At 35.5% G+C, this 22,919-nt stretch overlaps 1 protein-coding gene across 1 annotated transcript; it reads left to right on the top strand.

The window, feature by feature from the left end:
• The first annotated feature begins 258 nt into the window (after positions 1 to 258).
• On the top strand, positions 259 to 22,919 carry LOC140152195 (uncharacterized). The gene is made up of 13 exons (XM_072174497.1): positions 259 to 447; positions 5,158 to 5,302; positions 6,803 to 6,968; positions 9,867 to 10,063; positions 10,605 to 10,764; positions 11,183 to 11,254; positions 11,880 to 12,047; positions 13,711 to 13,779; positions 14,201 to 14,290; positions 15,458 to 15,508; positions 16,535 to 16,585; positions 19,465 to 19,571; positions 20,852 to 22,919. The coding sequence occupies exons 1-13, from the start codon at positions 350 to 352 to the stop codon at positions 20,921 to 20,923; spliced, it is 1,446 nt and encodes a 481-aa protein (XP_072030598.1). The 5' UTR covers positions 259 to 349; the 3' UTR covers positions 20,924 to 22,919.

The following is a 22,919-nucleotide window of genomic DNA, read 5'->3' as shown; positions in this document are numbered from 1 at the left end:
TATAAAATCTTCAAAAGTAGCCCAATTGTGATACCAAACCACGGATTTGGTAAACCTGATTGCGTTCGGGCAAAAAACTTTTATCGGGAGCCACCAACTTGTGCGGCTTTGTGATTTGGGCCAATCAGAACACAGACTCACAAATAGGCATATCCCATCATGCATATGATGGCACATATTGATTGGTATTCTGGTATTGTACATTGTATTGATAACTACGTACTGATTTTAGTTCTGATTTCTTGCCTCCCAGGCTCCCGACCGAAAAGAAAGTCATCTAATTTCTATCTTTCTTGCACCGTTGTGGCGTTGACAACAATTTTGACACGTTACGTGTGTGTGTGTGTTCATGATGTCTACTGATCGTGGTACTACTGTCACTGACGACGAAGAAGGTCAAACTCAAAGCCAACATCTTCAAGCGGAAGCTCAAGTTGGAACTTCACGGTAAATATTATTATATACTAGTCCGAATAATCAGACCCAGAACAAAATATTAATTTCTGACATGATCATGTACTGGGTCTGAACTGTTTCCATATGAAATCTTGATGGCAAATTGGACAATAGAAGCACATGGTTCTACGTGACAGCTTTTTAATCCCTATTCATGTTACGTGAATCACGCTATTGTGGACCATCCTTCTGATACTTGAGTGTTTGGACAAGCGGAACGGTCTTTTGTCTACCTCTCTGTTTGTAAACAAACCAGGAGGTCGAAATCGTCCTCCTCGCCGAATACGAAAGTCAGCGTAATAGTACGGCACTAATTATATACATGATCATGTGATAAATCCATGAAATCACTCAACATGTCATTCATCATGTTCATCATGTTCATTCAGGTGCATTTATCATGTTTATGGAATACATGCGTTGCATCAAAGTTCATGTCAATTCATTGTTATTTTTTGTGATTATCATGCATGCATGTTCAAGTCAGATGTTGCTCGAGAAGTCTAGCCAAGTCAGAATTTCATTTGCTCACCGCAGCCGCAGGCCTGGCTCACCATAGCTTCAAATAGGCTAGAGCCCGGGGCTACATGTAGAGTAGATACAGACTTTAAGGTACATATTTCGAGGTGCATAACAGACACAAAATTTGTCACATAACAAACACCAAATTGGTGTCGATGACCTGACATGCATGCATTCTTTTGTGATGGTCTTTCAATTTGTGCCGAGTGTCCTTGGCAGTCTTGACTATGCTTCAGTGGTCATGAAAGGATTCAATAGATAACCTCTGCCCCACTAATCCCCAGCTATTGTCTGAAATTGCACCTCGGAAGATATATTATAACAACTCAGTCCCTCAAATGATAGTCATATAAGTAACGACCAAAAGATAAATGACTGACTATCATTGAGGACTGAGTTCCGCAGTCTACATGTAGAGTTGGATTCGCTGAAGCATGAGTGATGACCAGGGCCCCAGGGTTCGAATTCGTTTAAAAAATTTGTGTAGCAGTTTTTGGCTAATTCATCATAATCAGGATACGAAACTTTCAATACCGGGTACTATTTAAAAAAGCACTATAAAAAGTGCTATCTATACAAATGCAAAACTGGGTAGCAGTTACTTCAAAATCTGCCTGCTATGCGATACAGCCGAATTCGAACCCTGGCCTGGTGATGACACCGTGTACATCATGTAGTGCCGTACTATTACGCTGCGGACTTTTGTATTCGGCGAGGAGGACGATTTCGACCCCGGGGGGGTTCTTCGAAAAAATTTACGGGGATGTGCCACGCAGATTTTCGGATGCTGACTTTCTCTATACCTACTTTTTGCTGTTTTTGCCACCCATCAGTATACCAATTTTTCGCAAAATACACCCAAAAAGCACCCAAAATTTGCCCTAATTGATCGCTTTTAGGGGCATTTTTGCCCAAATGCGCCCAAGTGGGCGCATTGGTCTACCAAAATTGCTGAAAAGGTACCCCAAAACCGTGGCACATCCCCGTACACCTTCAACCAGGGAGAACCCCCTCCGGGATTTCGACCTACTGGTTTGTTTACAAACAGAGAGGTAGACAAAAGACCGTTCCGCTTGTCCAAACACTCAAGTATCAGAAGGATGGTCCACAATATTAGCGTGATTCACGTAACATGAATAGAGATTAAAAACCTGTCATGTAGAACCATGTGCTTCTATTGTCCAATTTGCCATCAAGATTTCACATATGGAAACAGTTCAGACCCAGTACACGATCATGTCAGAAATTAATATTTTGTTCTGGGTCTGATTATTCGGACTATTAATACATCATGCACATTCATGACAGTGAGTGTCACACAGCATCATCATCCTATATCTTTTGTGTCAAAAATGGCAATGGAAGTTCAGAAGTTAACACAGCCGATCACAGAAAATACTATAAGGCAAATCTTCCTCAAAAGATACAGTTGACTCATCGAAATAACTGTTATCCAAATTTCCACATTAACAGAATAAATAAAATGACCTCTGGTGCAAAAAAATTGCACCGGTGTCCTACCGAAAAGCAATAAAAGCAACGCACTCTATCAAATGCGTAACTACCGTGTGCAAATTTGAAGCTAGAGTTCTCGAATAAATGTCATGCTGACTATAATTCTCTTGTCTCTTGTACATGTGAGGTCACACGTTGTAAACACAGCTTGACCGGCGAATGAAGTGCCGATGTTATGATGAGGTGATTCAATGAGACAATCAGAACCACACTTCCGTATGCGCCATAAAGTTATAAACTGCGTCAAGTGGCAGACCGCTGAAGTAACTTTCTCTGCTGAAAACTATAGTTAGTAGAATCAAGATTTTGGATTCAATCATGATCATGTTTATGGTTGTGCAAAATTGTTCATAACAGTTTTTAAAACAACAATTCGTCCACATCGTCAGCATGGTTTTGCGAGGGCAGCTTTAACCACATGCACACACAGGAGTTGTTATTAAACGGTTGTAAAGAACCATTGGTATTGCAAATGTGAAACATTAGATTGAAATGAACTCAACGACAACAAGCTCTTCAGATGAAGATTGTCTACATTTCCAATTCACATGATTAGTTTTATCATAAATATCCAGTTAAGTATTTAACAATTAATAATTCGCTCTACAAGAAAATTGATGATTATTTTGCTGATGCATGTATATCATCAATATCAGTAGTATTCAGTACAGTCCAAAATATAACGGCAATGTTTATAGCGGCCGGGTTAGCTGCTTCTTACTTGAGAACTCTAGTTTCGGATTTGCACACAATAGTTTTTAGTAGTTATGTATTTGATGCTAGAGTTTATCATTGCGTTCGGTTTTCGGTCAGACAGTGTTGACATTTTTTGCAACGGATGTTATCTATCCTGTTTATTGTTGATATTTGGATCATGAGTCAACTGTATCTTTTGAGTAAAAGAACAGTCTAAAATTGTGTTGAAGTGCAATTTTAGTACCTTTTTTGATGTGATTGCCCATCGTGATCGGCTGTGTTTACTTCTGAGATTCAATTGTTTTGCACAGTGTCATGCTTCAGCAAATCAGACTAGATTTTGAATGCAAAGGTCTCTACTAGCCTCGAATGTGAAGCTATCAGTGAGCAAATTTGTGGCTAGACTTCTCGAGCAAGTCGCTTCCTCCAAAATATTAATGAATTCAATATGTAATTGCGTAATAATGCACACAAGTTCCAGGCATTGTAAATCTTATGTGCTAATGCTTAATGCATGCTTCTGTTAACTAACTTGCGTTTGCATACTTACAAAGAGTTGTTTAAATGCAGATTACAGCATATACATGTATTATCAGAACCGAACCGGGGATTGCCTCCCTTTTCAAATAGCTCTGATAATGACAAGTTAACATTCACAGGGTTTGACTCTTCCTGTACACATTGATTCGCTTCAAATTCTGTATTTTTTTTTACTAATCATGATTATTGAGATAAAATATGTGTATCTTGTTGTCTATCGGACAAGTGCATACATGTACATGTAGCTAATCATAGTTGTCCCCAGTGATTTTTGGACAACAGGATAAGTGACTAAGGTGAACCAAAGTGAATAGGCCTATTATATGTAGGCCTTCTTGGGAGCAGAAGACACTAAATTGGTGTTTTATGATTATGACATTTGACATTCTTTTGTGGCAAGTGACATGGTCTTCCAATTCACGCCGAGTGGTCATGAAAGAATTCAAAAGATAACCTCTGCCCCAATAATCCCAAGCTATTGTTTCAAACTGCACCAAGATGGATGTATCATAAGAACTCAGTCCTCCATAACAACTGATTATCATATGAAGACTGAGTTCCGCAGTCTTGCCTACAATGTATAATACCATATTCCAGAGAACAAATGTAACCCTGAATGATCAGCTGCTGATGTGGCAGTGACTGGGTTCCCGCTTCACCAAGTCTTTGGGTCTTCGCACATTGAAATCTTGAATCTTCATTAACTTTGTCAAATTTTGAAAATTATGGGGTCCACCTGGATCATATATATCCCATCAATTGAGACTAAAACATGATTTTATAAGCATGTCAGAATTTAGGTCCAAAGCCCCCATAGTTTTAAAATTGGACCCCATAATATTTGGACCTAGTAGGAACCATGCTGGGCTTAGTTTCTAATCGCTAGCTTAAATTAAACACATGTGTCCATTGTACATGTCACATGTGGGTTATGGGATTAAAGATGCCACATAGATGCACACGCAAAACAGAGCGATGCGTTGATGTCACTGCCACATCAGCCTGAAAAATGGTATAAAGCTAAATAAATCATGCTAGCCTACATTCATGCTTATCATAATGCAGGGCCAGGGGTAGAATTTCAGTTCACCATGCGAGAATCCACTTTTGTCAACAGCATTTCACAAATATTTATGGATTCTCCTCCCCCCCCCATTTACTTGCTCGAGAAGTCTAGCCATGTGATTAATTACTCAACAATATATCTGCATTGCATTAGAATGTAAACATAATATTTGCCATGTTTTTATAGACATTTTTATGTGTAAACTTGTGTGAAACAGAGTGATATGTTGGTTGGCATATGTGTGACATATTGTAATTGTGCGCACACCCCGCACACTGTCGCCAACAAACTCTCAAACAGCTGTTTCTTGTGTAGCAAAACTTTGGTGAAGAAAGGTGTTAATGTTTCTTTTTATAATACAGATTTCGACTGCAGATGGATCATAAAACAATCCTTGAAGAGTTGTGGAACAAAGGATTAACAAACACCAGCTCTGACAAGGCGAAGAAGTTAATGGAAGAGGCTAGACAGAGGACCAACAATGAACTGACCAAAAAACAGATACAGGTACATGTACTTATAATTTATATGGAAAATATAATCTGCAGTGATTCCTGTTTCAATAATTTATCCTCAATTTACTTATTTGATGTATGCATAGACATTGTGACTTCCAGATAATTTAAAATGTACAAGTCATAGTCATTGCATGTTGTACGTACCTTTCCAGTTTTGTTTGCTACATGTACCTGTCCAAGTATGTAATATTTTATTGTAAGTATTGGAAGTTGGCACTTGGCATGGGTACAATATGTTAAAGGAAGGTGACCTGATATTTTTGGAAACTCAAATTCTTTAAAACTTATGTATAACGTAAACTGTTGTCCCTTTCAATCATTCATGCAAATGTTCCTTGTAAATGCGTAATTCTTTATGGAATTACTGACATTAAACACAGCATAAAAATGGTAGTCTACAGTGTTTTTGTTAAAGATAATTATCATAATCATGTAATAAATTTATATATTTAAATGAAAGATCCTATTTTTATCATTAACATACTGAAATTAGGAGTTCCAAATTGTGTGTATTTCCGAAAATATCATCAGAAAACTGCTGAATTAGTCGAAAATGTTGTATGCCACATTTGAGATTTTTCGACAATTTTTTGTCGATATCTTCAGAACTATACCAATTTGGAATGCCTAATTTCGATATGTATGTTAATGAGAAAAATATGAACTTTCACCTGATACCAAAATCTGCATTTTGATAGGGTAAAGTTGGGGATGAGGTTGTCAATTTAAACTTTGCATGTATCAACGTTAATGCTCTCCTGCAAATTCCAAAAGAGGTGTTGTGGTCTAGAATATGCATGATTTTCAGAGAATCCAAGTTTGATCTTCTGAAACTAAACTTTGAAGAATCATTGCAAGTGCCGGTATTGATTTTCTGATTCCCTCAGAAAATATTGTTAAAAGGGCTTTTTGTGATACATACATTGTAGCCTCATTCCCCACACTTATCTCAAATAAAGTAGAGATTTTTATACCACTGGAAACATTTTCTCGCAGATTAATTCGTTTAGCAAAAATATTGCCAAATTTTAATTGTGTTCCAAAATTTCAACAGTGGCCTATCATGGACCAGTGTAATACACATAATCGCCCATAACTCAGAAATGCAAAATTGGCATCAACTGAACTTTTCGGGAATAGGCTTTTTTGTGTGGATACCAGCTGAAATTTTTATAAAAAGGATGCTAGGATCACAAAATATTACTAAAAAATTCAGGAGAATTCCTAAAAATGCTTGATTTCGGGTAAGTGTGGTTAATTACCATAGAATGATTTTTATGATATCTTCAGATATATACAATGTACCAATATCTCATTTTAGAATACATGTATAGTCGGAAAAAATATGATAGACTATTACTATTAGACTATCATATAATACCAAAATTTAACCAATAACAAGGTTAGGGGGTAATGCTGTAAATTCGGTTACCAACCTTTAACTGGTTTTCCATCTTCATTTGTTTATTTTATTTTATAACATCGCTAGAATTGGATCGGAGGGAAAAACCGCTCACATCGGGAAGATGAAGATAGGGCTACACGACCAAAACCTTTTAATTTAACAAATGCCCTTAAAAAGAAGGCAGGGAAAGAGCCAACTGAAATGCAGAAGATGCATGCTGAAAAAAAAAAAAAATACATGAATGGCAAAGGTAAGAAAGTTGCTTTGTATAAGGCCAAGTAAAAATAAAAATATGTTTCTCGTCCGGGTTTTTGAAAATTAGGAGGACAAGGGTTTTTTTATTTTCTATTTTTTTTATTGGAAAACGACACTAAATGCAGGTATTTGGCACCATATTGTGGGTATTCGACATAAAGATTGATATCGGAGAAAAGGAGGAGGCCCTTTTTAATTTATTGTTTTGAGAGGTAGGCCCCTCTAGTGATCACAAAACTTCTTAAATGATGTATTTTGTATTTACGAAGCTGTAAAATAAGTTTCACGTTCTGAAACATCTTTTTCAACAAGTTATAACTGTAAATTTACAAAATAAAAAAAAAATTTGAAAAATCTTCAAAAAAGGAGGAGGGCGCGGACGAGAAACATGTATTTTTTTACTCAGCCTAAGTCAAAAATGTAGGAAATCAATAAGCCTTGTTTTAAAACTATGCATTGTCTATGTCTGTACTTGGCTTATGATATTGACTTTTGAAACCTTTATGCAGTAATTTATCTTCTGTACTTTTATGAACATGATGAAGGTAGGGGCATTTACTACTCCAATTAATCAGTAAATAGATCATGGATACCAGTCAAAAGATTCGCTTCTGTATAAAAACTTTACAAGCAACATTCTTGTAAATTGAAATAAACTAGCGGGACATCCGTGCTTTTCTTTGTTTACCTAGGATAGCAACAGACCACATTTTCACTGATTTTGAGGCCAATTCTTGACCATTTTCCACCAAATTAATAACAGGATATTCCCGTATATTCCCGATCTCCCGTAGCCTTTTCACTTTCATACATAGATAGATAGATAGATAGATAGTCACAACATTAGCCTATTTATAGTAAGATATGAATGACAGACATACTGATTCTTGTTTTTGTTTTGTTTTAGTTTTTCACATAGTACCAACCCCCTTTCAGATTTTTTATGTGTCATTAAAAAGGGCATACGTTTGCACTCAAATGACCTAAGCTAAGGGAGCAGCGTGCTATCTACGGCGACCCCCTTCGTTCACCAGGTCACTTGTGCCTGGCCGAAGTTTCGTCAGCGTTATCTGCTAGATTTCAGCTGTTAATGCCTAGATATGCCCGACATAAAAAATAAATAAATAATAATCATAGATTCATCCTTTGCACTCTATTTTGGTAATATTTACCCCAGCACTTAACCTGGATGTTGCACACGTTGACACTGCTCGTTGCCACTGCTACAATGATTACTTTTGCTCTCGTAAAATATATTCCACTTACACGAAATACAAGTCTTTTAATACTCCACAACATAAAAATTTGATACTGTTCACCACTGTCTAACTTAGCTGCTGCTATTACACATAGACATCGTCACCGCTGGATACTCTGCTACATTTCTAAAAATATGATGCACTATCACAGAAATGCCACTTCACTCGACAGCAAAATACTTAACTTCTTTACTGACACTGACCAATATAAAATACTCCTCCTCTGCTACCTGGCTTGGATACTGCAAACAAAGCCACTGATGCATACACTGCTATAATAAGTTTTTTTGGTACATCACAAAAATGTATTGCACTGGATCACTCAACAGCAAAAGCATAACTTCTTAATTGACAAACACCATATATTAAACTCCTTCTCTGCTGCCTGGCTTGGATACTGTAGACACTGCTGGATACCCTGCTACAATAAGTACTTCACAAAAATATATTGCACAATTTATACGAAATTGTCACTTCACTCAACAGCAATTTGAGGAGACCCATATGATCCTGTGCCATATACTGGGGTACCCAAAAAGGTGGCTTTGTTACATTTTGATGTGCAGTTTGGATTTCAAAACACTGTCTCTTGAGTATTCCTTCACTTAGAAGATTCAATTAGGTCTTAAATTGAGGCTAATTTATTCTATATTACTCATGTTTTTATCCTGTTTTAAAATATTTTTTAATTATTTTCTTATGAAGATTGAAATGAAATGTGCCAAGGGTGGCTGAGGATTAGGGGGAGGAGGATTAGGGGAGGGATTCATATTGTAAATTTGACTTAAAACTCCCTTTAAAAATTTGAATCTAGTAAAAAAATGTCTAAATGAACTCCCAGAAATCTAAACCAAGTATATAAATACAGAAGTTTATTTAAAAGACCAATACTTGCTCAGAATGATTGTAAATGTGGAAAAAAGAGGTGGGGTTACATCCTCCCTACTTTGTGATTGTTTTTGCCCGCACTCTCTCATTTTTTAACCGATTTCCATAAAAAAGGTGTCAAAATGCTCAGAAGAATGAACCACTTCAAATGAGATGTGTAGGTAAAATGTTTGAACCATTTCATTTTTTTACTATGTAACACAAAGGTACCCCAGGTTGTGACACAGGACCATATCTAGACATTGGTACCAAATATAATGGTACTATATGACTTTTATAATTGAAAATTAGGGGGTTGCAACATGCCCCCCCCCCCTCTTCGTAGTCTGTGTAACAAAAATATTCCTACAACTTTTATGAAAGTCATTGATCATTTTGTTCAGTTCAGTTTATTTCACCATTTAAGTACAAGTTAACCAAAGTTGTAGTAAGTGTGTGTTACCATTACATAATATTAGGGTCACAAGGTGAGGATATGACTTTCATCACACAGACAATTTAAGTCCCAGGAGTTGAAGTATCTGAATAAAAAACTAGAACCACAGGCTGAAACAAACATGTATAGGGAGTACAATAGTACATTGAAAAGGGAGTATAAAGGGTTGAGCAAGGAATTTGATTGTAATTATGTATTTCATGAGATGGTCCCATACAAACTTGCATGTTATTAGGTTTGAAATTCAGACTTCCCAGCAAACTAATTGAATGAGAGTATAACTGGTAATAGTGTATCTCTTACATTACAGAACAGAAATCTGAGGAAGACAAAAGGCAATTGTTTTCAGAAATGCATGAAGCTTGGGCTGAGGCCAAAGAAGACCTGGACACAATGGCAACATTGAGGGCATCTGTCCAGAACAGAGAGGAGGAATTGCCTACTCCAATTGATCCTTCAAGGAGAAGAACAATTGCTATTCATGTTACAAGACAAATTTCGAAATTGGTATGTAGAAACTGTGTCAATATACTGTTTTGTTTGAAGGCCCTCCCTGTCAGACACCTAAGCTGGAAATGTTGAAATTATGAGCGGTGATAAATATGTAATGAAGTTTGGCCATTGACCCAATGGCAGATGATACAGAATTAACAAGACCAGACATCAAAAATTGTTTGCTGGATAAAACAGTTTGTAAAATATATATATGGGAGTCCGACTACAAGAGTCGACCTAAGCAAGAAATTAAGCATTGACCCAATATATGGATTGTTTTGACAAAAATTCTTAATGAACACATAAAGACTGAACATTTGTCTTCAAACCAAGCCTGTGTAAATGATACCACATACTTGATAACATAATATTCTTAGTCAGTGGGAGTGGCCTTGTTCGAAGACATATAATCTGATTGGACAATTTCATGGTTTCAGGCTGTAGACGACCATGTCATCATTAGTGTTCAGATTGCGTAATACCAAACTTGTATAAATTGACCCTATCTTATCCATTAACCTGTCATGTCACACCCACTCTCCCCGTCTTACAGTGCTCATTTTTAAAGGAGGAGTTGGACTATGAGTCCTACTTTATAGCGGCTCATGAGAAAGATGGGAATTCGTATGCAGGAAGTATGCTTGGACTGGAGTATTTGAAAGAGGATGACAAAGGGAAGATCAGGGAGTTTCAGTATAAGGTTGGAGGCAGAGGTATGTAGCAAAAGAAAAGCTTGTTTAGACCTGTCATTGTTTTGAACTTGGTAAGCATTTTAGAAAAAAATGTTGGTTTCACTGCACTACCTACTATAAGAAACATGTGTTGCTGATGTGACAGAAGTACATAATTAAACATGAAGATGATGATGCTACATTTTATTTTGTATTTTGAAGGATCAAAATAACTCATTTGGGCATGATGGGTGATCTATAATGTATTTGCAATAATGTTGCAGTTCCTTATAATGTTTGCAAGTCAGAAGCAATTAATGGTCATGTTGTTAAATATGAAGGTCATACTCTTTTATGAGTATTTCAGTTTGCTACATTTATGACATGAAGCTATATTTGTGAAGTATGATATGGTGTACAACAATATTTTGTATTACAATAGCTTTTATTATTTCAACAGAAGGTGTATCTGGTAAAGGGTTGAGAGCAGAGTTGATTACGTCAGTGCAGGATATATTTAATGAACATTATGGTATGTACATTGTGAAATGTTCTTTTAAGAAACTATATACGTAATTATGTTAGGCCAAAAAAATGGATTTGTCTTATGTCCCCTGCACCGTCTGCACGCATTGGATTTCATGATTTCATATTTCACAATTGTTATTTTATTAAATAAACATAATAAAGTGACCGCTTATGGGTTCGAATTTCAACCTGGGGTCCTGTCGATCATGCCACTGTTTTTCCATAGTTATTTTATTTTAAAAAAAACATGAAAAATGAAGACAAATTGCCATTGGCAAAACATATTGGGCCAAAACTGGTTAGTTTTCAAAGGGGTAACCCCCCTGAGCACCTGATTTATTGATAAAATGAAAATATAAAAATGCATACCGCATTGGAATTGTAATCGCTCAGGGGTCATGAGGCAGACTTTTTTTTTGGCCTTACACAGTTATTTATGATGAAAATTGATGGTAAAGTAAAGTTTGGCTTTACTCAAACATGTAGGAAGCAATTTACATGTAAGACATGATAGCACTGTTTTTTGTTTTTTTTTTGTTTTTTTTGTTATTTTCTTGTGGAACAACCCAATGTTCCACCTTGTCAATGTTATCCCTCTAATTCTATTTTTGTACATTTTTTCCCCACAGACAAGCACACAGGGAAGAAGCATGTGCAGTATAGTGCAATACAAGAGGGAAGAGTGCATGTCGAAGTGGAGGGTTTTCCACCCGATGTGGAATTTAAGAAGCCCTGCTTCTACAATAACAAAACATTGGCAGATATAGTAGCTGTTAAAGGCAGACTTAAGTTTCATGGTAAGCCTCTTCAATACATCATTGTAATGATTTTATTACTAGTACACAGAGATCCATAGTGATAACAAAAATATCGTGAATATATTCTCAGTCACCAGTCATTTAAGTTGAATTAAATCTTTATTGGAGCCTACTTTTACAACTTCCTACATTGCGTCTGATACATCAGACTTCATCAGGCAACTGACCCTCCACCTTAAAGACATTGGTCATGATACTGACACCAAGTTCTCAGTGATTCTTGATAAGGTGGAGCAGGAGAGGCATCAAGGAAGATCTTTCTTGTAAAAATCTTTTAATTTTTCAACCTTAATTTTGTTAAAAGCCCTGAACTCCAACAGTGACCTTGTTCCCCATTGGATAAGCTTGCACTTTGTGCTTCACATTTCATTGGGTTGTACAGTTTGATCCAGTAAAAAACTTGCTTAGAATACGTTTTTGACTAAATTAGCACCCAGAGTGCTCAAGAAAGTTAAGAAATTTCTTGAAAAATTGGTAAAGATATACATTCTCAGTGGCACACGACTACCAAAATCAAACTTATCATTGTGTCACAAAAAGTGGTTCATTTTGACACTAATTATTTAAGCTACATTTTGCATCATAAATGATGTAATTGTTACATCTTTAAGTAATAAAGGGTCTCACTGCACCATATACCATGTGCAAGTGTGTGAATGGTGTTTATATGGGGATGTGATTTTGAATTAGATTTGATTTGACTTGCTCAGGTTTAACAACCCTGGATAATCCAAGAAAGTCTCTTATGAAACATATTTCTATTTGAACACTGCGAGGGTTTAACACCCTACTCTTCTCAAAACTTACTTGAGGTACATGTATGGCTCTCTTATCAGGGGTGTAAGTTTGTAGGGTTAATCCTGAATTCAGGATTTTTTTATGTCCAAATTTCCACACTTTTATTTATTATCAGCTGGTTTGGGGGCTCCTTAGCCCAAATTCATGTGCCTTTTCAGGATTTTTTCCAGATTTTCAGGATTTTTACTTACATCCTTGTCTTATACATGAGACGACTGCTTAACATCCCCTTACAAAGACGGAATTCTGGCATGGTTCATTTACCCAACTCTAAATGCACTATGGGGAGAGTGGAAGTCTGAATTTAAGGCTGCAGATATGTTACCATTTACATTCAGGTTCTACTGTTTCATGACCTTTGACCTTTCAAATGCACTGCCTAGCCTTGCATTATTCACAAAGTATGCATTACACCGTCCACACAGTTTTGTATTGAGAGCGTATAGGAGTCGCAAAGGCCTGTGTGTACCATGTGATGTGTAACTCGTACATATCGAGGGCTTAGAGTAAGAACTAGCTATGTCCACAATTACATGTTACTAATTTCGGCAACAAATGGATGGTTAATTCTGCCTTCCATAATAAATGCAAGTGACTTTGGGGTATATGGATGGTTAAACAGTTAGCATGGTTAGTTAGACGCAAGTGACCATGTACATACCCCCAAAGTGAAGTCACTTAATTATATTATAGAGGGTAGAATTAACTGTCCATTTGTTGCCGAAATGAGTAACATTTAATTGTGGACATAGCTAGTTCTTGCTCTAAGCCCTCGATATAGCCATATAATATGTGAGGTTACTAAACAAAAACTTTATATTTAATTTATATCCAATCCATCTAGTCACAAGAAATGATGAAGAAGTTCCACGCACCAGAAGTAGTAGTAGTTATGAATTTGAAGACCTCACAGGTTTGTTTTCTGATTAAATTTACATTTATTCTCTTTAATTATCTGGTACAGCTTGACAATATTCAACTAAAAAAAGAACAATATTCAACAAAGTGGGATATAAACCTAGTACCTCCACATTGGAAATCATTGTTTCCCAGGAAGACAGAAGCCATACCATGGCCAGATGGTAACATGAGTAGGTTTATTTTACCACAAAGCCATGGATAGTCTTGCAAATATGGGCTAACTTTCTGCTAGGCCATTCAATATGCCATTCATCAGTAGCACTACAACTGGTGTCTACTCTAAGTATACATATTTAATTGGATTTCAAGGAAACCAAACTAGTATGTTATGTATCTTGTACATGTAGTAAGTATAGATTATGTGAGGTTGCTAAATAAAAAACTTCAATTTAATTGATATCCAATCCATCTAGGCTCAACAACTACTGAAGACGATCCACACAGCAGTACTCTTAGCAGTAGTGAGACCCAACGTAGCCGAGATGAAGTTGAAGACCTCACAGGTTTGTTTTCTGATTAAATTTACATTAATTCTCTTTATTTATCTGATACAGCTTAAAGTGGAAGCCCTGTCAGAGCAGTTCTTCTGGGGTGAACTAAACCTGCCTGGTTATCAAAATAATCAGTGATACAGTTATCAAATTTGTCAGGGGCTCATTGATGCAATAATATGAAAACCTAATTAAAACCTGTCAAATTCAGAGATAACCTTGTCACTGATTAATTTGATAACCAGGCAAGTTTGGTTCACCCCAGATGAACTGCTCTATAGCGGGGCTTCCTCTTTTTAACAATATTCAACTAAAAAAGAACAATATGCAACATTAAAAAAAATTAACACCATATGGAGGACTCCAGAAAGTGAGCTATAAACCTCCACATTAGAAATCATTGTTTCCCAGGAAGACAAGCCACGAGTAGGTTTATTTTACCACAAAGCCATGGATAGTCTTTAAGGGCTAGTTGTGGAATTCGCAGCATGTTATATTTAGTGTATATGGCGAGTGGAAAAATGTTACGGATATTTCAATGAATTCTGGACACGATCTATTTTTCCCCCCGAAAGGTCATCATAAACGCTTCTCGTCAGCAGTTTGACATAGCGCAGTCAATAAAGTTTCCCCAAGTAGGTCTCTCTCTCAAAAGTTCAGTCGCTTTCTTTATGGTCTCTTTTTGAATTACTGATATCCACATAGTTTTTGGTTTATGTGTCGTTCATCTTCTTGTAGAGCTAGCTTTGCTGGGGTATCATCTGGTAGTCGCAAGTTAGTTAGGTGTCCTAACAAAAGGAGCCGCCTCTCCTTGGTTTTATTACGCCACTTTGTTTCCTTGGTTTTCACGTGAAGTTCTTGATTTGACAGAAAATTGTTTCCAGAGTAGTTTTTTGTAGCAATTGAGTGTCCATCAACATATGTCATTGATGGGCAGCAACCTGCATTTACTTCGTGTGTGGTTGATACCATCTACAAAGGTATACAATGTACACATTGCTACATGTAAAGTTTGAAATGGTACCTTTTTCAAAAGTATAATAAAATTACTTGATGATGTTGGCAATATTCTGTACTTGTGTGCTGTAACTGCTGTTTGTGAAGAAATGCCATTTTTGTTTTGTTTTGAATAAATATTACACTTTGATAATGTATATATCTGTGTTCTCTTTAAATTAGGTGAGGAGAATCAGGACCCAGATGATATGGAGTTTCAAGTTGAAAGTCTAGGTATGTAACTATGTATGATATTAAATTGTTTATTAAACTTTCAAGAACAAAAGGCAATGCATTGTTAAATACAAATAAGTTACATGTTTTGTAATGTGCATTGCGAGGTTGTTCCACAATCAGAGTACAATATTCTCAAGTGTGTAAATTTTGCACATAACCTTCATATACTGATTGTGTTGTGATGAAAATGACAATTTTAAGTCAATTCACAAGCCCTTTAATTTTTGTAACAAAATTAAAGCATGACCCCAAAGGGGCGTGCATTGTGATGGGAAAAATTTGAAGAGCCCTTGAACACCCAACTGTTTATTAGATATAATGTGGTAACTCATTTTTTCTAATGCAGTTTTATTTTTCATATTTTAGGTGTGTGTTATGAAGAAGTCCCAAATATATAAATATGTATATAAAATGTTATCTAGAAGTTGTTGTCATACACTGTCGAAGTTACGTAATAATCAGATTAACTACCATAGCAATAGAGGAACACAATTTTTGTATAGATCGCCCTGCACTACAAGCAGATTGCACTAATCACATGTGTATGTCTGCAAACATAGATTGAATACAATACCGCTCTTTGCAAAAATGCTAATCTTACAGGTGCGAGTGATCAGCCTTTCTTTGACATCTATATGGTTCAATGCATAGGTACCTTGTGAAGGTTGTAGTGCTGGACGATCTATTCAAAAATTGTATTCCTCTATTGCTATGGTAATTAATCCTGTTACATCATCACTTCGACAGTGTATAGCCAAACTGGTTAGAGAATTAAAAAAAGAAAGAAAATGTATTTTAATGAAGAGCATTTGTGTACCAAACCAATGTTTGTGTCATTTGATTTTTCTTGGGAGGGAGAAAATGGTAAACTGGAAAGATAAGGCTCCTGCCATCCCACTCGCCTATGCATAACCTGGTTATGTATGCAACTATAAAACATGTTTTTGTTGTTGCTCCCATTATGCTACATTACATTGATTTTAATTTTTGTTTTTAATTATGTTTCAATTTTCCAAACAACAGACCCAACAACTATTTTAGAAAGAATCAACTACAGTTTGGCAAGTGGATCAGGTAATGCATTCTATGATTTCCTTTTAGAAATATTGATATGATTACTAATATCGTAACTGCTCGCTTGTGTCCTAGAAATGTATGCAAATTATGTGGTATTGGAATTCAATTTCAGTTAGAATTTTAAACATCATTGATTTTGGTAAATGTAACATCAATCCAAATAGATCAAATACTTCATATTCCTTATTTGCATAGTGTTGTACTTCTTATTCAAGGAAAATATAGCACTAAATTTTGGGAAATAAAAAGATGTTATTTGTTTTGCCAAATGGAACATAGCTAAATCCTAATCCTTCAGTTAGTTCTTACTGGTAACATACATGTAGGTCAAATTTGAATATTTTTAAAATTTCAGGGACAATGGGCCAAAACATAACTGTTGCACGTTTCTTACAACTTGGCATGTGATACCAAACACGCACATAATCACATTATTTTACATCATCTCATTGTGGACTCATTATTTTCCGTCAATTTGCTTTTATCTTGACCCATGTGACTTGAGTTGGAAAGAGTAAAATAATGAGTTTATATTAAGAAAAGGTCGGCGGATATATGAAGAGTTGTATTTTATCTGTTACAAGTAAAACTAGTGGCAAATGGTGGTCTTAGACCACAAACCTAGCTGGGGTATGTTGGTGTTTTGGGGGTATCTGACCACTGCAAAATGTTCCAAAAATGTTCCCCTGGTTATAAGAAAGAAGAAAGAAAGAAAGGTCGGATAGCAAAACAGTACCTGGCTCGATATCTTAGTGATTACCCGGGGTGATTATAAGAATTAAGAAATCCCCCGGCTTGTTCATGACGGGCGTGCATGGCATGGACACCACAAACCCTACCTATATTGTGCAATGTTTACTCTCTCTGGAAATGGGTGCGCCAAATGAAACATTTCCTTCCCAAACTGGCCCAATTTTGGCTCAGTAATTCCTCAAATTGAGACATACAGCCTCTGAGTAAACACTGATATTGTACACCCTTTTCTTTGCAGTTAGATGCTATATACAATACTAATGTATCCGCTTTGCACAGGGTGCTGTTAGTTCTTAGGCTAGTGCTGTCAGGGAAAGCAGCATCTGGCCCCCACTCATGTGCACACCACTGAAGTGAAAAACCAATAGTTAGCAAGCTGAAGTTCAATGACATCCAAATTATAGTTATCAAAGACTTATCTTTGTACCACTTGTGACAACTAAATGTACATAATTATTATTAGGGTGCCATGTGAAAATTTGAAATCTACCCCTGGAATTTCTTTTCTTGCCAGGATTGTTTCTTCTGCAAAAGATTAAAAAAGCCGTTTGAATCACCAGAATCGGACAATCCGTTTGCAAAGATACAGCCTTCTAAAGATCCACAAAATTGACAATTTTTACCCCATTTTTAAGATAAATCCTATTTTACCATAGATTTGCATATTAACGAAGCAATAAACATGAAAATACATGAGATGTATGATTGTTATTTGTTTATTTACTGTTATTTTATGTAAATATTAATAATGCAGGGTCATAAGGGTGATATTTTCTATTTTACAACACTTTGAAAATGGCTGAACTCACAAATATAACACTTTTGGAGGTAATACAGGGTGATTTAAAATGAACTGTACCCAATTTCAAAAATTAAAATAAAATACTTACCGACATTTAAATAATTTGGGTTTGAAAACTGTAACAGGATAGTATGTTTCCTATTATTGGTGAAAAAATCATGTCTTTACCTCTAACGGTTTGAAGAAAAGTACATTCTTAGAAAACGCACCAAAAACGATGTTGCACACGGATGAGTATTTTATTCAAACTATCTGTTCTACAGCATTTTGCTCACTCAACTGCCCTCAGACACTTTCATTTCGACATAAATTACACGTGTTTTTTTTTAAATGAAAAAATAAGATGAATTGATAAATAAATAGAATTAAAATTAAATACTTACCGACATTTAAATAATTTTATATTGCAAGCTGTAATATGGTAGTAGGTTATGTTTCCTATTATTGGTGAAAAAATCAGGTCTCAATTACGAGGGATATTGCACCAGCACAATTTCTATTTGAATTCAAATTTCCCTCTACAATTTCAAGTCAAAGGGTCCTTTGTTCTACATGTATTATTTAACATGTAATCTTTGCAAACCTGACATTGTAATTGAATATCAATATTATTGATTTAATAATGCGAAATAACATTTGTCTTGGTTTTGCTGTACATGTACCGGTACGTAGTCATGGTAGTTGAATTTTGTTAATGCGGTAGAGAACACGGATAAACTTAGTTCCGTGTGTTGGTCTAAAAATGGGATGATAACTTGAAAATACGATATCTTCTGACTAAAACCACTTATTATCAAAATTCAAAATTTCTACTACAGAACACTTATTACTGCTTTCAATGATAGTTTTTTGATATGTACAATCTCCGCAAATATATATATAAAAATTGGGTGAAGTTGGGTACAGTTCATTTTAAATCACCCTGTATGTGTGATTATTGCTGTTGCGGGCGTTCTGTTGTGCCAAATATGACCTTTAAATGCTTGTATTTCCCAAACCGCACCACCAAATTGTCTGATTTTTGCACAGTATTTTGCTCTGAGGGTCGAGATTTAAAAAATTAATACAGCATAATTATAAAACTTTGGGAAAATAGATTTATTTGATGTGTACAAAACTGCTGTATGGAAATTATAAGAAAAATATTTTCTATCCACTTCAGTGGTCAGGTGTGCACCGAAGTTATTGGGAGACAAAATTTAATGAATTGGTTTTCCAATTACTGCAGATTTTGTTGCATTTCCAACATATGTCATGAGTATACACAGTAGCATAGCATTGTGGCCATCCTAATATTATGTCATAATACTTTTACTTTTAGCACTTCCAGCTGCAGCGATGCCAATTTTAAGAATAGATAAGGTATCTATGGCGAGTGGAAAATCGCTTCAAAGCTACGAGGAAGATCAAAACAGAAAGGCAAAGAAGGTATGTTCCTGAATCATCAGTGTTTTGCTGATATCAGATTTGAGCATTTTTAGTAGAAGCACTGGTGCACTAAATATAATGTGCAAGTGGTTCAGCCAAAATTGGTGTATTAAAGATAAAATGAAACAACATGCCGTTTTATGGTTTCTTCATATTAATGGAATGGGATTTATAAGCATGCCATTCAGGTTTTAATAAATCATGAGTTTGTTCAGATTTGCATTCTTGAAAAGTTCCAGCAGAATCAGATTTGTTGATTTTTGTAGAGGCTTGCGTATCCTAATATAGCCTGCAAGTGGTTTAGCGGAAAACAGTTCATTAGAGAAAATAGGACGTCTTAAGTTTGAATAAAGCAGAGAGTGTGTGTGGGTTATTCAAACTCATGTTCAAAAGAGGCTAAACATGACCTACATGAATGCAAATGCTCAAATGCAGCCATTTATGCTTGTGCTGACATAAGCAGCTTTGTGTATGATTTTTTGCTGCAAAATGTAAATTCAAATTCAAATTTTCTCCAGTGGTTTTACTACTCATCCACGTTTTAATTTTCTGTTTGAGTTTGAACACCATCCCTGTAAATTATTTAGAGAATCAAAGTATTTCTTGAGACCTAGCTGTGAATCTAGCACCTGATATATTAGGAAACTGCATTTTTTAAGTGGAATTGTTCCATGCAAAAAAAATGCTATCTTGTGTTGTATCAATTATCATTCTGAAATAGATCAATAACATAGCCTTCATTGGCTCAAAGTACTACACTTAATGTTGCGCAACACATGTTTCTATGCAGATAGTCTGATACTACGCATAATCTGAAACCGTACTCAATTGTCTAATATTACACAACAAACCTATGAAATTGCAGGAAATTAAGAACTAGGTTTATTATTCCTCATCTGCATTTACCTAACAAGGGATGTTTGGACTGTAAATGTGAAAATAAATATATTCTTCAAAGCAAGTCACTGATAATCCCTATAACTCATAGGCTATAGCTAAGTATTACCTAGGTGTATTACTGTGACGCAATCTGTAGCACCCCAAAACAACAAAAAACCTTTTGAATTAAAATGGAACATGGTACAACACTAATGTTTATTGCATGTTCTGATGGGTTACCCTACTATCATGAATTAGAGTATACAAATTTAACTTCCATCTTTAATAATAATATTGAAAGTGATAATAAGATTGAAGAGATATTTTGTTTATTACAGGGACTTTCTTGCTAACAGGCAGCAAGGTTGATCGGTGACTTTATTTTTTTATATTCATTGCAGGTCAAGACAGAAGGAAAAGGACGCACATTGAAAGGCAGAAAAAATGGTTCAAAGAGCAGTCTGAATAAGTGAAGAAATCAGGTGTAGCTGACACTTCACAAAAACAGCACAAAAGTTGTAAAAATGGTGATATATTGGTATTCCATAAACTGTATTATGCTGGATTTTTAATTGATGAGATTCACTGTAGCTATTGTGTTGTGTAACATAATGAACCACAAGTTTTAATCAACCTTTTTGTATGAATAAATTAACTATAAAATAAATGATCACAGAAATTCAGTTAATCATGGAGCAGCATTGTGCTATTCAATTTGAAATCCATAAACAAGAGGAATACTTTACCTTAACTTCCCAAAAAGGCAGTGAAATCTATACTCCCAGTGTAAAAGTTTGAGATCCAAGTCCATAGGGGTGTATGAATTTCAAATGGGATACCCCAATCTGCCCTCATTGCATATAAAAATCTCTCTGAATTGTTCCATAGTTTTGGATATTTTTGTCTTTTTCGTATATATTATTTTCATTGCCTAATGAGATAGCTTATGACTGGTTCCGTCCGGGACCTGCCATAGATTTAATTTTAATAGATTTCAGGTTTTTAAATACGATGACAATTGTAGTTAATAATGAAGCTAACTGATCATCTTCTCCAGGCCTGTAGCCAGGATTTATTTTGGAGTGGGTCGTTTTTCAAATATCACAAGCATCATAATTTTAGGTTTAGTAAATGGAATAAAATGTTTCTTTAACAAATGATTTTTTAATGGATTGTCACATTTTTGAATTGGGGATCTGCATATTGATATTTTTAATCGGGGGGCCTATTAATGATAATTACAAAATTGTTTACAAATGCTATTGTAAGGTGGATTGTTTTTTGTACTGTCTTCAAAAATTTGCACTTTTATTTGGAAATACAGTCCAGTAGTTATGTATACTTGTAGCAAAGGGCTAACAATTATCATGAAGTGAAAGTAAGTAAAGAGGTGTCAAGCAAATTACATCGACACGTGATTAATCAATGTTTTCCCAAGCTAGTTGTTTATAATTACTGGTTACCGCATGCAGTTGTTGTGCACCGCACTTTTGCTAGTTGCACTTGACGTTGTGAGTGTCACTGTTATTCCCTAGTTATGTGAATATGAAGTGTATAAAAAATGCTTTCCGATGTTGATTTGAAAATGATTATACCACTTTTATTTCATCTTGAATCATTAAATGATGGGTGTGTTTAAATATAATATGTAATAGTTGAGGGGTATTGTTGTCAGAAATTGGGATAATTTCTTTAACAACATCTTTTACCCTATCATGAGTGCAGAGTCTTTCTAATATGTATTGAGTATTAAGGGGACTTGTTAGACATAAAAATAATCTTGGAAAATTAATGTTGGCATTTCCCACTCTTTCACATTATTTCCTTTGTTATTTACAATACTGAATGCAAAACTTCAGATGTTTTTTAACCTATTAAGTGTGCTTTTCTGTGGACCGTTTACAAGCCTGACATTGGGCAGAAGTGCGAAGATACAATTTCACCATCGAAAGCAATGAATACATGTTATCATCTTTGATATAATATGGTATATGTCCTCTTTGCATGTTGTCCAGATTTGAATAGCAACACTCGGTCCATTAGAGTACATAAAAAGGGTGTATATGGCGCCGTTTACAGAGCCTACCGTTGACTTTATTCAAATTTGAACTTGAATTTGTATATAACAAGAGTGTTGCATTTTGAATTTGACTACAGGAATCAACTTCTTATGATGACCCAGAGCAACTTTTTGTTGATTCAAACTCAATTTTTGCAGTGTAAATGAACACTCAGTTAGAAGCGGAGTTCATAATGGTTATTTTAAGCACGAGCAAGTGATGACGTTAAAGTCAAATTCACAATTTGTTAAGTCAACTACCATGCAAACATATTGTCAACAAAATGATAATGCTAGTCCTTTAGGAACAATCTTCTCTGTGTGTAAACAGGATCTAAGATATAATTGTAATAGGCTAGGAATATTATGTTTAATCTGTATCTGTGCAAGGTACACAGTGCTTAAATGGT

Source organism: Amphiura filiformis, chromosome 1, assembly GCF_039555335.1.
Source record: "Amphiura filiformis chromosome 1, Afil_fr2py, whole genome shotgun sequence".
In the NCBI taxonomy this organism is placed as follows: Eukaryota; Metazoa; Echinodermata; class Ophiuroidea; order Amphilepidida; family Amphiuridae; genus Amphiura; species Amphiura filiformis.
The sequence above is the reverse complement of the archived record's forward strand: the minus strand, read 5'-3'. Positions and strand labels throughout refer to the sequence as shown.